Consider the following 17,432-nt stretch of genomic DNA (forward strand, 5'->3'; position numbering starts at 1 on the left):
AAAATCTGTTCCCATTCTGCCAAGGATGTTTCTGGCCAAATTTGGTCAAAATCCAATAAGAACTTTATGACTAGTAGCGATTTGAAGCAAATGTTGACGGACGGACGGACGACGGACGCCGCGCCATGGCATAAGCTCACCGGACCTTGGTCCAGGTGAGCTAATAAAATGAAAACTTTCAAGGACTTTTTAATTTGGTATAATAATCTAGACGTAGGCCCTTTTGTTTCGGCAGTGCAAAAACTACAAACTTTTTATTTTGATAAGGGCTTAGACATTCAAAGATACAATGTCTGTCCCTGGAATAGCGCGGCAGATGCTTTTTGATTCGGGAAGGAGAACTGGGGCTTCTTTTTCGCTCTTTAATAAGCAGGACGAGGATCTGTTTCAAACAGTAAGAAATAACATTGTCGGCGGACCATCGATTATCTTCAATCGGCATAGTAAGGTCGGCGAAACTTTCATCCGTGAAAACGAGCTGAAGCCGTGTCACAAAATCGTGGGATATGATGCGAACGCACTCTATTTGTGGGCGATAGGTCCGCCAATGCCCGTGGGACCTTACATTCGTCGAAAGAAAAAATCTAACTTTCGTCCGATTTTGAGGGAGAAGTACACGAGTGCTTTTCATTGGTTGGACTATCTCAGTGTGAAACACAACATCAAAATCACACACAAAATAAATAGTAAAGAGAATCGGACCATACCCGGTTGACGGTTACTGTGCTGAAATTAACACAGTCTTTCAGTTTCATGGGTGTTATTTCCATGGGTATCACAATTGTCCACTCATGAGGAATATCACTAGTGAGAAGTGGAAGGAGAGAGAGAAAAAAATATAAGAGAACGGAAGAAACAACATCCTTTCTTCATTCACGTGGCTACAAAGTGGTAGAAATGTGGGAGTGTGATATCTGTGATATGAAACATCAAGATATGGAATTAGTAAATTTTATCAAATCAAGACAGTTTTACAGAAAACACACCGGCCATGTGAGCGAAGAACAGATTTCGGAAATGAGCTCTTTGTTTTGTACAACAGAAGTTCCGTACGAAGTGATCGGCTCTCACATGCAGGAACATGTCATTAAAAATGGCTTACCAAAACAAGAGGCCCAGAGGGCCTGTATCGCTCACCTGGATTTCATGAGATATGAAACAATGATGATTAAGTATATTTGTCTCTGGTATTGCTATGTCAATATATCATAGGCGTTTTATATGGGTACGTCAGATTTTTATGCCAAAAAATACATTAATCCATGAAATGAAATTGACTTGCGGCGCAACCTCATAGATAATATGCTACCACACAAATGTGAGTGATATCCATTGCTTAGTTTCAGAAAAGAAGTTGTTTAGACCAATTGACCCATTTTAACCCTGCCCTCTTTACCCCGGGGGTCAGTTCCTTCCTTTATAAAAGGACCAGGTCCGGTATGGGCTGTTATTTGCCCAATTTTTAGAGATATTTTCTAAATTTCACTCAGCCAAATAAATCACAGATTTGGAAAGAAGAGTATTTATACTTTTAGAAAATATAACGGTAATATTGAATGAACATATTTTTGACGATCTATCACCCTTGAAAATTGAGACGAAATGCCGTTTTGAGAGAATTTTCCTAAAAATCAGGTCTCAAAACGATGTTTTCATATTGGCCGCATGTTTGGAGCAACTCACTGCTTTGTTGAAAACATTAAAATAGTAAACAGATTCGATGTGCAAAATGTCTTCTTGCTCCATGCGTGCGGCCAATGTGAAAATACAGAAAACGTCAAATAAATTGGTTCCGCCGCAGCCGGTCGTGTTTTGTAAGCATTAGAAACGGAGTCCGGACCTACGATCCGCGAGTAATGAAACAAATCCACAGTTCATTTAAAATCGATATTGCGGCAATGTTTGACTGATTACTTCAATAAATAAGATACCGGTCATACTATGCGCGAACATAAATTACATTTATTTGGCTGATATATCGTTTTATCGGTACATATTAAAAAAAATATATATAATCCGGAAAAAAAATACGTATACCATTTCAAGGGTTATAATCTCCTCGACAAACGTAAACAACACCGGAGCATTGCCTAGGCCTACCTGTCGCAGATGATCTAGAATATACAACGCTGTATTTTGTGATATCCCATTCCTTGCCTGTATATATGGTTTTTAAACACCAGGTAAGTAAATCAATACTTTTATATTCAATAATCATGTATAACCGCAGTCCACACCTGACAATGTTGGATCGGAATGCGGTAGGCCTACGTTAGAGTAGACCTAGGATATTTACCACGTACTTGTAGAGAACGTATCAATTATTGCAATAGAAGATGGATAGGCATTATACTACAACTTCTGTCCATTACCAACAGGTTCACTTGTAATGTATCCTTATTTGTAGACAGTTTTAACGTGCAAAAACATCAATGAAAAAATGTACTGTAACAGTTGGCTACTTCGGGCAACGTTATCAATGGTTATTATATCGTCTATTAGCTAACATTGAAAACAAATCAAACAAGGACAAGACAAACATGATGTATTTGTTTTTAATATATATCCATATCTACATTTTTTTTTTTTTTTTTAGAAAATTGGTGTCGTCTGGTCGTTTCTTGCCTCATTATTGGTTTATATAATTTTAAAGTGTGAACACATGGTATGGGTTTACGGTGGCCGAGTGGTTAGAGCTTCCGCTTCTAATGCACAAGGTCGCAGGTTCGATCCCAACTCGGGTCGTATTTTATTTTTTTTTTTTTTTTAACATACCTTCATTTAATTATTTAACATAAGTGTAATGTCTGTTACATATATTGTAGACATATATAGGTAAAGAAAACATTATGTAAAAATATCTCAACAAATAATTTCTTTTCCAGAATGCCTGGCTGCGGCCGAAAAAGTTTCCCCTGCGTGCTATGCAATAAGAGGACCAAACCGAAGGAAAGACGTTCTTTGACCGGTGAACAAAATAATCAATATAGAAACTATCTGCAACAAACATTCTTTATCAATGTAAAACCTGACGATGTTACCTGTCACAAATGTCATCTAAAGTTTTATCGTGTAGTCAAACCTGTAAATATTCGTGAAAACAATTCTGAGATTGATCCAGATTTTATACCTGTACCAAAGAAGAGCAAATTATCGTACAAAAGTCCTAAAAATATAACATTGCCAATTATATCAACAGGAAACAGTCATTCGTCATGCTGTGTGTGTAAGCGGAGGGACACCAAATTAACAGTGATAACAGCAGAAGCGCGATACAGACTTTTCATTGAAAAAGGACATTTACTAAAATGTGGTTCTAGATGCTGTGTTAATCATTTATGTGATAAATACTTTACTCGAGAATGTATTGAAAATATAGAGGATCATACTAAACACAACGAACAATCGCAATTCAACAGGACAGACATAATTAATCTAATTTCTAGCATTCGGGAGATAGCAATTCGACATGAAAAAACAAGGATTGACTTTGATAATGTGAATGCACTAACTGAAAGTGATTATGTAAACCTTACAGGTCTCTCAAAAACAGACTTTGAATATTTGTGCGAACATGTTACCACCATTCGATCAACGAAAAACAGAACGAGTAGAACATGCCTAGCATTACTTTTAGTAAAGCTCCGATCCGGAATGTCCAATACGCTGTTATCAACTTTATTTAACATTGGAAAGTCAGGAATAAGACGAGCAATCTCATCTACAAGAACAGCATTAGGCTCGCACTTCACGCCCAAGTTTGTTGGATTTCGTCACATTTCAAGAGAGGTCGTTATCAAGGACCACACTCGACCATTGGCACAAGAACTCTTTGGTAGTTTTGTGCAGTCTCCTGCAATTCTCGTACTCGACGGAACATACATTTACATACAAAAGTCAAATCATTTTAAGTTCCAACGTAGAAGTTACAGTCTCCACAAAGGTCGTCCCCTTGTGAAACCCATGATGTTTGTTTCAACAACCGGATATATAGTATCCGTTATGGGATCCTACCTCGCAGACTCCAAAAATAACGATGCTAATATTTTGAAGCATGCCATTGCAACAAACAGTGAGGATATCAATGAGTGGATCTCTGAGGAGGATGTACTAGTTGTGGATAGAGGTTTTCGGGACTCTTTAGGTATGTTGGAAGATCTAGGCATCAAGGCAGAAATGCCTACATTTTTACCGAAGGGACAAAAACAACACTCAACAGAGGAAGCGAATGCGTCAAGACTTGTTACCAAAGTGAGATGGATCGTGGAGTCTGTTAACGGTAGAATTAAACAGTGGAAGTATTTGTCTAACATTGTACCAAACTCACAAATACCTTTCATCGGTGACTATGTGCGTCTCGTTGCAGCCCTCTGCAACAAGTATAAAAGGCCACTGAATAGTGGGGATGAAGAGGAGGACCAGATTCTGGCAGCTAAAATGAGAGTATTGGCTAAAGAAAAAAACCAGCTGAAAGATCGCGTTGCCAATGAAAATCTTGCTAGGAGGAGTGGTTCTTGGAAGAAAATGGATGCGGATCATGTTGCGACGAACTTTCCATCATTATCCGAGGAAGATCTCCGCAACATCACCCTTGGCGTGTATCAGTTGAAGCTAGCACGGAGCTACACACAAGAGCATTTGGACGACAACGGCGACTATATCATCATGATTGATGACAGTGTGTCGAACATTGTACGCGTTCAAATCCAGAGTCGTCATACTTCTGCCAAACGATACTTGTCCTGGATCGAGTATGACGAGGTAGTGGTCAAGTCCTGGTACTGTCAGTGCCGCGCTGGAGCCCGAGTGGTAGGAGCATGCGCGCATGTATCTTCGATATTGTGGTACCTAGGTTTCGCACGACACGCAAACCAGGTACATGGAATACGGAACTGGGCACTTTGTTTAGAAGATGCATCTCAAATGCCCGTCCTTGTAGATGCTTCCGACACTGACAGTGATCCAGAAGAGTGATCAGAGCATTTGCTCATGCGTCAACTCAAATTGTCTGTGCTATATGTAGTCAATACAACACAAACGTGCTGTTGTTGAAAACTTTTTTTGAGTGTCTTGGGCTCATATCATTGAACTCGTGTTATTTTGTTTAATTAAAGTAAGTTATCGTATCATAATTCTAACTTACTTCAACCAATCAATAAAAAATATAAAAAACTAAATAAAAAAAAACATAAGCCAACCAGACTATGTTGATAAAAATATATATGTTTGAATTACAGTTGTAAACAAACAAACATATATGCTTTATTTTTTTCATTTCAAACATAGTCTGCCGGTCCAAAGCCCGGAAATTCAGCCTGTGACATTGCAAAGATGAAATACAGGGATAAGAGTATTATAAAAAATCTTAAGTCACAGGCTGATAATGGTGATGGTGTTTTTTCTTATTTTGTGTTTTATATTTTGAAGACGATATTAATAGCAGCAGTGATCGGGGAAAGAAACCACCACCAAACAAATATTGTTTAATGTTCTTTCTTTCTGATTTCAAAGCTACTGTAAAACATTTTTGGTATCGAAAGTGATACTGTTTTAATGCTAAACCTATTTGTAGTTTGGATAGTCATTCTTAGACATTACATTGACCCTCCATTCTATATGTGAAATGAAATAGAGCATATGTTATGCGTTGTTTAAATGTTTAATATTGGGATAATTCAAATGTTATTGATTGCTTTTAATTGATGAATAATTATATTCCATGACACAATCTAATCTTGAGTGTTTGTTTTGTTGTTGGGTTAAAGAAAACCAAGGACAAAGTTCTTTCAACACATCAAAAAAGCGTACTAGAAGGACAAACCTAATAAGATAGTACTGTCTCGCTGAAATACCACATGATATAGGCACTGGTATGGTATCTAGATGAAATATGTACATGTACTGATAATCAACACACACAATAAGAGGGATCAAATGGACACCATTCTTTTAACAAATATCGGAAATGCATACTCGTTTAATCATTGTTTTTACTTGCTTAAATATCACATCAAGGGTTCATTGATATGATATTCAAAATGGAACAAAATATACTTAATGATAAAAACTATACACTTGTAGTATACCAAATTCACTTTATAGTTGGTTTATTCAGAACTTTGCTTTGATGAACGTTCAATTGGAACTGATAATGATCCCCATAAACTAAACCACACATGTACACGTACCAGGATGAGTAAGATATGTTATCAGCTGATATGAAACATTTTTTAATCGATGGATAAGTTTTCCTTTGTCTTCGTAATTAGCTGATTTATCTGGGGTTGCTAAGGAAAGATATTATTGTTTCTTTGGTTGCTATGGAAGAACGCTATTCATGGATCGAGTGTATATACTATACATATCTGCCATTGATATAGAAAGTCACCAAGTTGCTTATTTCAGGAAATATATTGATTTTATCCCGATACAAGATGCATAAAGCAGATTGTAATTCATATAACATATAATGTGATATTTTTCGGTTGCTAAGGAGTGCTATTTCAACGAGCTGTAACTATGGCAATTGACGACGCATTGTTGAAAGTAAACTATTTTATGAATCGGCATGAACTAGTTAATAATTGGTGTAAAAATGAACAAAATCGGAGACGGGGCCAAAAATGGCCCTTACTGCACCTGGTCCTTTGAATCCTTAACGAAAAGGATGCTACCAGTCAGATATGAGCTGTTTCAGAAAAGAATTTGTTCATACCAATTTAGCCAAGATTTGTACAATTTGAATCTCCATCCCATGACCATGCTATCATACAAATGTGAGTAATATCCATTGCTTAATTTCAGAGAAGTTGTTTACATCAATTTAACCAAATTGACCCCTTTTGGTCCCGCCCCTCAGCCCCCAGGGGGTTGGCCTTGTCATTTGTTCAATTTTTAATTCGTAACCCAAGGGAATGTTACCACTTAAATATTAGAGATATACATTGCGTAGTTTCAGAGAAAAAGTTGTATATATCAATTCTGTCAAAATGACCCCTTTTTGGCCCCGCCCCTCAGACCCCCGGGGGTCAGCCCCATCATTTGTACAATTTAGAATCCTCACCCCATAGTGATGCTACTAGGCAAAAAAGGAGCAATATCCAATGCTCGGTTTCAGAGAAAAAGTCCTTTATATCAATATAGCCCAATTGACCGCATTTGGCCCCACCCCTCAGGCCCCTGGGGGGTAAACCCTAAGATTTGTACAATTTTGAATCTCCACCCAATAGTGATGCTACCAGGCAAATATGAGTGATATTCATTGCTAGGTTTCAGAGAAGAAGTCATTAATATCAATATAGCTATATTGACTCATTTTGGCCCCGCCCCTCGGGCCCCCAGGGGGGTCAGCCCAACCATTTGTACAATTTTGAATCCTCGCCCAATAGTGATGCTACTAGGTAAAAAGGAGCAATATTCAATGCTCGGCTTCAGAGAAGAAGTCATTTATATCAATATAGCCCAATTGACCAAATTTGGCCCCGCCCCTCAGGCCCCTGGGGGTCAGCCCTAAGATTTGTGCAATTTTGAATCCTCACCCCATAGTGATGCTACTAGGCAAATAGGATTTGTTTGTTTGTTTATGTTTTACGGCCCATCGACAACTGGAGTCATTTAGGGCCAAACAATATACTATCGTTTCCTATTTTTAAAGTTAAAATCAGATAAAATTTGTGATTTTTAAAAGCATTCGCATTGTATACTTAGATCATTATGACAAAAAAGTTGGTTAAAATGGTTAAACACATATATGTAGGAATAGATCATGTGAACCCTGTGACATAAATAAAACGTCAAAGAGACCAACGTAAACGACATCAAAGTCTATAAATAGATCGATTTCTTTCAAGTAGCTAAATATTGTTTTCGAATCCACGGAACTGAAAAGGATTTTCATATCCGGGACTCGGAAGTATTTATCACGAATGTGCTTGAAATCGGAACATTCTATTAAAAATTAAAATCTTTGTGGAGGATGTGAGTAACGCGAGGCGTACGGGAGATAAGGACCTTCGTTATGCCATCATAGCCGACACTTTTAAGCTGATAGGAAACTCCGGCTACGGTGGGCTTATCATGGACAAAACCAAACATCGAACAATATCCTACGTGCAAGGTTAGCAGAATGTCAGTCAACTCGTCAATAGCAAGCAATTTAGGAATTTAACGTGTTTAGATGAAGACTCCGACTACTACGAAGTAGAGATGTCAAAGAGTAAAATCAGATTTGATCTACCTATCCAGCTGGGGTTCTTCATATTGCAATGCGCAAAATTACGAATGCTCCAGTTTTACTATGGCTTTATAGACAAATACGTGGAGCGTGAAGACTTTGAATATTGCGAGATGGATACTGAAGTGCTTACATGGCAATAAGCGGTCCATCACTAAAGCACGTTATAAAACCAACAATGAAATCGGCATTTTTGAGAGACTTAAACGGACACTGCAGAAATGATACTTCAACAAACGATGACTTATGGTTTCCGCGTGAGTGTTGCTTAGTACACCCCAAATATGACAAAAGAACACCCGGACTTTTCAAACTAGAATATGAAGGAGATGAAATTGTGGGTTTGTGTTCTAAAACATACATCGTGAGCAAAAACATTCAGACCCAAACTCCTGCCAGTGTCATTGCGGCGTATAGTGTTCTGCGAAAATCAAAGAAATTACCACCAAAACGTTTACAACCAAAAAAGAAGTTTGGTTTATTTTGTTTAACGTATGTTCGTGTTAAGTCTCCTTGTGATAGGCCGGAAAACAAGGGAACAAATCATGGTAAGTGAATAGGGGTATATGAAAGCCACACGCGATATATCATGTTTTTATTTAATGAATTCATCTGTCCAGAGAGAGAGAGAGTTTGTTTGTTTGTTTATGTTTTACGGCCCATCGACAACTAGGGTCATTTAGGGCCAAACAATATTCTAACATGTTTTATTTTTAAAGTTAAAATCAGATAAAATTTGTCATTTTTTAAAAGCATCCGTATTGTATATTTACATCATTATAATAAAAGGTGGTTAAAAATGGTAAAATATATATATGTACATTATGTGAAATAATATGTACGAATAGATTATGTGAACTTTGTTATAAATAGAACGTCAAAGACAGTAACGTAAAAGACATCAAAGTCTATAAAATAGATCGATTTCTTTCAAGTAGCTAAATATTGTTTTCGAATCCACGGAACTGAAAAGGGTTTTCATATCCGGGACTCGAAAGTATTTATCACGAATGTGCTTAAAATCGGAACATTCTATTAAAAAATGCTGCACTGTGAATTGAACATCACATGCATAACACACTGGTGGATCCTCTCGTTTCAAAAGGAACGAATGAGTAGGATATGTGTGCCCTGTACGGAGCCGAGAGAGGACTATTTCCTCTCTAAGATCCTTCCGGCTTGGTTTTGATGTTTTAAGTTTTGGTTGTACTTTAAAAAGTTTGTTGCTCGTCTCGAGAGACCAGCGTTGCTGCCATTTACTCTGAATGGCATAAGTAATTAGAGGTTTGAAATCTGTATATGGTATTTTAATATTTGTTTGTTGCAGATTTAGAGCAAGTTTTGCTTGGCGGTCAACAAGTTCGTTGCCTTTAATTCCGACATGGCTCGGAATCCAAAGTAATGTTATTTTGCATTTTTTTAAGATACGAGATATTCGTAAAACAAGGTTTTGTATGAGTATGTTCTTTGGATCTCGTGATTGTAAATTCTGAAGGACGGATAGAGAGTCGGAACAAATTATTGCCTTTCTGATGCGTTGTTCTTCGATATGGTCGAGAGCCAAATCGATGGCACATGCTTCCGCAGAGAAGATAGAGGCACCATCTGGTAAGCGGATTGAAGAGCAGTGGTGATCGGAATAGCATGCTGCGGAGACCTTTACTCCATCTTTTGAGCCATCAGTGTAGATCTGAACATGATCAGGAAAATCTGCAATGCACTCCCGAAAAGAAGATTTGTGCTCTTCGGGTAATACACTCGACTTTGCCCTCTCATGTAGAGTAAGGTTAATATCAGGTGTTTCGATAAGCCACGGTGGTACATCAGTTACGGTGTACTCGCCTATGTTGTCTAAACTGATGTTAAGTTCCTGAAGAAAGTTAGAAATTCTAATGCCAAATGTTGGTAAAAGTTTTTGGTTTTGATTAAATATGTTTTGGTATTTCGGATTGACAACAAGGTCAAAAGCCGGATTTTTCGGGTTGGATTTTAATTGAACGGCATATTGAAGAGAAAGTTTTTTCCTTCTGTCATTTAGGGATGGTTCATTTGCCTCAACATAAAGGCTCTGCACAGGTGTTGTTCGAAAAGCACCAAGTACTAGACGTAATCCTTGGTTTTGGATAGGATCCAGCATCTGCAGGTAAGAATTTCGTGCCGATCCATAAACGATGGAGCCATAGTCGAGTTTTGATCGAATAAGTGCCCTATAAAGGCGCAGAAGCATTTCGCGGTCTGCACCCCAGTCAGTATGGGATAGTACTCGTAAAATGTTCATTGCCTTTGAGCACTTATCTTTCAAGTATTTTATATGTGGAACAAAGGAGAGTTTCGAATCGAAAATTAGTCCGAGGAATTTAGTCTGCTCGACAACTGGAATTGTGATACCGTTTAATGTAAGATCTGGATCATTATGTGGTTTTCGTTTTTGGCAGAAGTGCATGCAGACAGTTTTTGATCTGGAGAATTTAAAGCCGTTTTCATCCGCCCATGTTTGTAGTTTGCCTAAACATTGTTGAAGTTGTCGTTCTATCGTGTGCATGTTCTTCGACCTATAGCAGATCAAGAAGTCATCGACGAATAGAGACCCTTCAGTCGACTTACCGAGACATTTAGTTATATTGTTGATTTTCAGACCAAAAAGTGTTACGGAAAGGATCCCACCCTGAGGGACTCCCATTTCCTGTTTTGCTGTTTCGGAATAAGTTGAACATATGCGAACTTTAAAATGTCTGTCAGATATATAGTTTGAAATGAATTTTGGGGGATTCCCACGTACACCAATTTCATGCAGGTCTTTCATAATAGCATATTGCCATGTAGTATCGTATGCCTTTTCCAGATCAAAGAACATAGCGACAAGATGCTCCTTCATCGCGAATGCTTCTCGAATGAAGGTTTCTAATCTGACCAGATGGTCTACTGTTCCTCTGCGGTTTCTGAATCCACTTTGGAGTGGACTCAAAATATTATTGGATTCAAGGAACCAAACTAGTCTACTGTTTATCATCCGTTCAAGTGTTTTGCAAATGCAACTCGTTAGAGAGATTGGACGATAATTATTTGGTTCAGTGGTGTCCTTACCAGGTTTATGAATTGGAATAATTGTAGATTCCTTCCAAGAGTCTGGGATCTTTCCAGATTCGTAGACTTGATTAAAAATATATAGGAGACAACGTAAGGATGATTCCGGTAGATGTTTCAGGAATTGGTATGGAATTTCATCAGGCCCAGCTGCTGAATCGTGTGATTTGTTTAAGGATTCAAGCAACTCTGGGAGATCGAATGGTTTATTGTAACTTTCTGTGTTGGAGGATTTAAAATTAAGACGTTTCTTTTCTTTCTCTTTTTTAAATCTTTGAAATTTTTGGGAGTGGTTTTTGGCTGATGAGTTTTGGGCTATATTTTTGGCAAATACATTCGCAATTTCGGATTTAGAAGAGAAAATTTGCTTTTTATTGATAAGATGGGATGGTGGTGCCGTTTTTCTTTTTCCACTTATTTTTCGCAACTGATCCCATACGTTTTTAGATGATGTGTTTGAAGTTATTTTAGAAACGTATTCCTTCTAGCTATTCTTTTTATCGGATTTAATAGATCGTCGAGCCTTTGCTCTCCAAATTTTAAAATTATTGTAATTTTCGACAGTTGGGGAAGTCAAAAATCGTCTTAGAGCTGCCTTTCGGCCGGATCTATTAGTTAAAGATTCTTCAGATAAAAGAAACTTTGTAGGTTTTGGAACGGACTTTGGTATCGTTTTTTCGGCAATAGAAGTGAGAGTTTCGGTAAATGTTTTAAATGAATCATCGAGGTTAGTTAGTTTTTCTACAGTAAGCTCCTCGTTGCACATGTGTTGGAATTGGACCCAATCCGCTTTGTGCATATTCCATCGAGGAAGTGGTTTATCAAGAGGAGTCCCAATATTATTTAGAAAAATAGGGAAGTGGTCACTCCCACATAAATCATTATTAACCTTCCAGTCATAATCGAGAAAAATGGAAGGATGGCATAGTGATAGGTCTATGTGGGTACGAGAGCCTGTAGCAGGGTGTAAATATGTTGGGGTGTTATTGTTAAACAGGCACAAGTTGTTTTTATCTATAAATTCCTCAATACGTCTTCCTCTCTCGTCTGTGTTCGGAGAGCCCCACAGGCTGTTATGCCCATTAAAATCTCCGAGAATTATGTATGGTGTTGGGAGTTGAGAGACGAGGTTATTCAGTTGCTCACTAGTGAAAGCAACACTTGGAGGAAGATAAATTGAGCAGACAGTTACTTGTCTGTGTAAAGTTGCACATACAGCGACAGCCTGTAAATTTGTGTTTAACGTGATCATTCTGTGAGGAATATTCTTATTGACAGCTACAGCTGCGCCACCTGCTGCTTTGATTCCTATAGTTGTAGTGCTATTATAAAGCGAGAAATTTCTAAGGGTAATTGGGTTTTTTAACATGACCTCCTGTAGGCAAAATAAGGCAGGTCTAAACTCTTTAGATAAATTTTGAAACTCTTCTATATTTGCCCGTAGTCCGCGTATATTCCATTGTATGATCGTGTTGTTATTATTGGCCATTATCCTGGTTCATGCTGGTCGTTCTTCGGACTGACAGGGCTGCCTGGTATAGGCTGTCTAGTAACAGCAACGTTGGTTATATGCTGTTCACTGTCGTCCATAAGAACGCCATACCTGTTGTAGCCAAGGATAGGGTCATCTGAGCCCTTGGCCGGTTTGTTGTTTAGGGAGGGATGCCTATTGATCCGTACCCTAGATTTTGGTGTTCTTTGATCTTGAGGGGGTGTAGTGGCAGGTCGTTTGGTAATTCTGGAGGTGTCGACCGACGGCTGTGACAGAGTTCGTCGTCTATGGTGGTCGGCACCTGTCTTAGATTTCCGTTCGTTTACGATTGTTTTTGTATTCGATGGCGATGGTACGATTGATGGTGGTGCGAGTTGTATGGGTTTTGAAGGCTCTGGAGGTTTGGGGGTAGCACTCCAGCGTGAGGCTCTCCCAATTAAGTGTTTGTATTTTGGTAGGTTTGCCATCTCGGGAGCATCTGGACCCCAGGCAGACTGGTCCTCAAATGCTTGGATAGAGGCATCCTTCACCGAGATGGTACGTGCTGTCGACTGTTTGACAATTGTGGCAAACGTGGGGTTTGTGCTGTCCTTACTCTCGACAATCCTCCTGGCTTCAGGAAAGGAAATATTCTCGGTATATTTCAGAGAGAGAGAGAGAGAGAGAGAGCGAGGGGGGGGGGGGGGGGGGGGGGGTATGGGTATTTTTAACCATGTCATGCCAGTCAGTCATTTTTTATTATTCATTTTCCATCATAAATGAAATATTTGAATAAAACAATATACTAGACACCACAATTGTGAAATTCATTATTATTTAGAAGTTATCGATCGAATGATTTATCTTATTTTTCGTACATATATTTCAATACTAAACTTTAACAATTAGTCTTGTTTTTTTCCTAAGTATTGATGCCACAGAGGAACTGACAACAAGAGCACGTCTTGGTCGCCTGGTCAACCATGCTAAACGTGGTATTGCAAATTCAACGATAAGACTGGTTGATTTAAATGGACAGCAACGTCTTTGCCTTTTCAGCCTCAGGTTAGTTTTTCATTTTGTCTTATTCAAATCATGTTGACGTTGTGCAAGTCTATTTGTATTTCAAGTTGGGACAGTTATTAATATAGCCTCAAAGAGACACCATCATCAACAAAAATGCATAAATAATTTACAAGAGACTATCCAACAACATCAGTGATGATTGACGGAACAGTGACTACAAGTCTTTCAAAGGCTTAATAGGATTGTGTGGAAATGTTGCATTTGTGTCCGAGCTACATTCCGGTGCAATTTCAGACAAATCCATAACGGAGGAAAGTGGATTCTATAAAACATTAAAGGCAGACCAGGGATTTACAATTGAGGAGGACCTTAAAAACCTAGGGCTTAACCTTAACATCCCACCTTTTGCCAAATCTGGCACTCAAATGACTCCTTCAGAAATTAAGGAAACTCGAAAAATTGCTAAACACCGTGTCCATATTGAGAGACGCATAGCAAAAGTGAAGACATTCAAAATAGTTTCACATAGAGTGCCAACAAATTTGTTTCCAAAAATTAAGGAAATTTGGTCAGTTTGTTGTCTTTTGGCTCTATTTCAAGTTGTCTTTGTGTTGTCCACATGGCAGAATATGTGTTGGATTATTCAAAATATGTGTTTAGTCTTTAATGTTTACTTCATTACACGAGTAAAAGCACTTGACAGCATTTTGTAGCTATTAATTTATTCATTCATGTTTCTTTAAGTAAAGCATCAATTTCTACCTATTAAAATGCATCAAAGAAATGATTGAATCCACTTATATATTTTTTTAATATGGTTGTGGTTGGGGCATCAAAGGGTAAAACAGGTATCACTGAGGTGAACTTGGTTTGGTTTGATTTGGTTTATTTTGTTTAACGTCCTATTCACAGCTAAGGTAATTTAAGGACGGCCTCCCGTGCGTGCGACATGCATGCGTGTGGTGAGTGCGTATGCGTGTTTTGGGAGGCTGCGGTATGTTCGTGTTAAGTCTCCTTGTGATAGGCCGGAACTTTTGCCGATTTATAGTTCTATCTCACTGAAGCATACTGCCGAAGACAGCCAGCAGCACACCCCACCCGGTCACATTATACTGACAACGGGCGAACCAGTCGTCCCACTCCTAATATGCTGAGCGCTAAGCAGGAGCAGCAACTACCATTTTTAAAGACTCTGGTATGTCTCGGCTAGGTTTCAGAACCCAAAGCCTTCCTCACAGTGGCGAACGCTCAACTAAAGGCCAAAAGTGAGGCATTGTCAAGGGAGACATTAGGAAGAAGAAAGTTGTTTAGAAAGAGAAAGGATAAGATCCCAAATTTAGTCGCCTTTTACGATCATGCAATGGGGGCAGCAGGTACAGGTCTTACGCCCTACCTGCAGAGCATAAACCATCCTTAAATTATCTTAGCTGTTAATAAGGACATTAATCAATATAAAACGAAACCATTATCAATTCAATGTTCCCAATACCTTTTACAACAGTCTTTGGTCTCTGCTTTAATAATGACTTTATTTACAGATAGGACAACATTCCTGCATTAGTAGGAAATCGGCATCTGCCTGACAGCAAAGGCGGATGAAAATTGTAATTTCAATTCAGTTTCCACATGTCTGTATGGGAACAAACTAATACCATGTTGGTTCGCTTGGCATCAGTTGTCCACATGGCAGAATATGTGTCGGATTATTCAAAATATGTGTTTAGTCTTTAATGTTTACTTCATTACACGAGTTAAAGCACTTGACAGCATTTTGCAGCTATTAATTTATTCATTCATGTTTCTTAACAGTAAAGCATCAATTTCTACCTATTAAAATGCATTAAAGAAATGATTTAATACACTTATAGTTTTTTAATATGGTTGTGGTTGGGGGATCAAAGGGTAAAATAGGTATCACTGAGGTGAACTTGGACGAATAATTTAAGCCAAAGTTATTTGTATATGGCAGTAGTATAGTCGTCTCGTTAACCCCAACTTGACCTACATCTAAAGTAATGCGTTACCTACTTTAACACCTGCGTGACCTAGCCCCAGCGTGACCTAGCCTCAAATCGACCTAGCTCTATTTTAACCCCAACTTGACCTACTTAAACACCTGTGTGACCTAGGCAGTGATTTAGACCCAACGTGACTTAACTCTGACCTAGGTACTACCCAACGTGACCTACTTTACCGTATTAAAGACACGGGATTCCGTTGTTTCAGCATCAGTCTTCTTTGGAACAGGGAGCAGCACATTTACACTTCACACATTGGATATACGTATTTTGTAAACAATTTTTTTACGTCTTACAGTTATTTTTTCAATTACTCTTACAGATAATGAGTTCGCGTTACGAAATAACAGAAATTGAAGATGGGCCAATAACAGAACTCCCAATAAAAGAGTACACGGAACCTTTAGCGGATGATATATTAGATATCATCAACGCCATGAGCAATCTTTCACTATCGGTTGATTCTATTACAGAATATGGCGGCCGAAACCTGAGCGAAGAGAAAGTGTGTAGATTCACGTACGACTTGGGGAAGAATACTAAACTTGAGATAACGGAACAAACATGCGCAAAGTGGATTTGTCTCAAAAAGGACACCAAGGAGGTTATGTTTCCTATACAAGGCTGGAAGGAATTGTCTCTCTCTATCGACCAAGTAGATGAAGTAGTGACGGATTTCAAGGCAGGCAAAGAAATAACGTCTTCTGAACATATAGGTGGTAATGTACACGTTTCGGTAAATCACCCGTATCCCACCGTAGATATTCGTCATTTCTGGAGACCAGAAGGTACATGTGAAAAACGGGCTACTCGTAAAGGAGTGGCGCTTCATTTTGATCAATACACTCGTCTGAAGGAAGTCATGAAGGAGTTACCGGACAGAATCACAGAACTTAAAGACATCGGACCGTGTTATCAATACCATTTCAATCAAATGTCGATGCTTTGGTTTGGTTTATTTTGTTTAATGTCCTATTAACAGCTAAGGTCATTTAAGGACGGCCTCCCGTGCGTGCGACCCCGTGCGTGCGACATGAATGCGTGTGATGAGTGCGTATGTGTCTTTTGGGAGGCTGCGGTATGTTTGTGTTAAGTTTCCTTGTGATAGGCCGGAACTTTTGCCGATTTAGTTTGGTTTATTTTGTTTAACGTCCTATTAACAGCTAAGGTCATTTAAGGCCGGCCTCCCGTGTGTGCGACATGCATGCGTGTGGTGAGTGCGTATGTGTGTTTTGGGAGGCTGCGGTATGTTCATGTTAAGTCTCCTTGTGATAGGCCGGATCTTTTGCCGATTTAGAGTATTACCTCACTGAAGCATACCGCCGAAGACACCCAGCAGCACACCCCACCCGGTCACATTATACTGACAACGGGCGAACCAGTCGTCCCACTCCTAATTTGCTGAGCGCTAAGCAGGAGCAGCAACTACCATTTTTAATGGCCAGGGGACAGAACCCAAAGCCTTCCTCACAGGGGCGAACGCTCATCTAAAGGCCAAAAGTGAGGCATTGTCAAGGGAGACATTAGGAAGAAGAAAGTTGTTAAGAAAGAAGAGAAAAGATAAGATCCCAAGTTTAGTCGCCTCTTAAGCCCCTGTCCC

At 38.9% G+C, this 17,432-nt stretch overlaps 1 protein-coding gene across 1 annotated transcript; it reads left to right on the top strand.

The window, feature by feature from the left end:
• The first annotated feature begins 702 nt into the window (after positions 1–702).
• On the top strand, positions 703–5,158 carry LOC117315068. Its single transcript, XM_033869208.1, has one exon. The coding sequence runs from the start codon at positions 2,887–2,889 to the stop codon at positions 4,972–4,974; it is 2,088 nt and encodes a 695-aa protein (XP_033725099.1). The 5' UTR covers positions 703–2,886; the 3' UTR covers positions 4,975–5,158.
• The last annotated feature ends 12,274 nt before the right edge of the window (positions 5,159–17,432 follow it).

The sequence above is a fragment of the Pecten maximus genome, chromosome 17, assembly GCF_902652985.1.
Source record: "Pecten maximus chromosome 17, xPecMax1.1, whole genome shotgun sequence".
Classification (NCBI taxonomy): Eukaryota; Metazoa; Mollusca; class Bivalvia; order Pectinida; family Pectinidae; genus Pecten; species Pecten maximus.

Bases quoted from the DNA above. Each gene is read 5' to 3' on its own strand.
- LOC117315068 (XM_033869208.1), top strand. From the start codon at position 2,887: ATGCCTGGCTGCGGCCGAAAAAGTTTCCCCTGCGTGCTATGCAATAAG.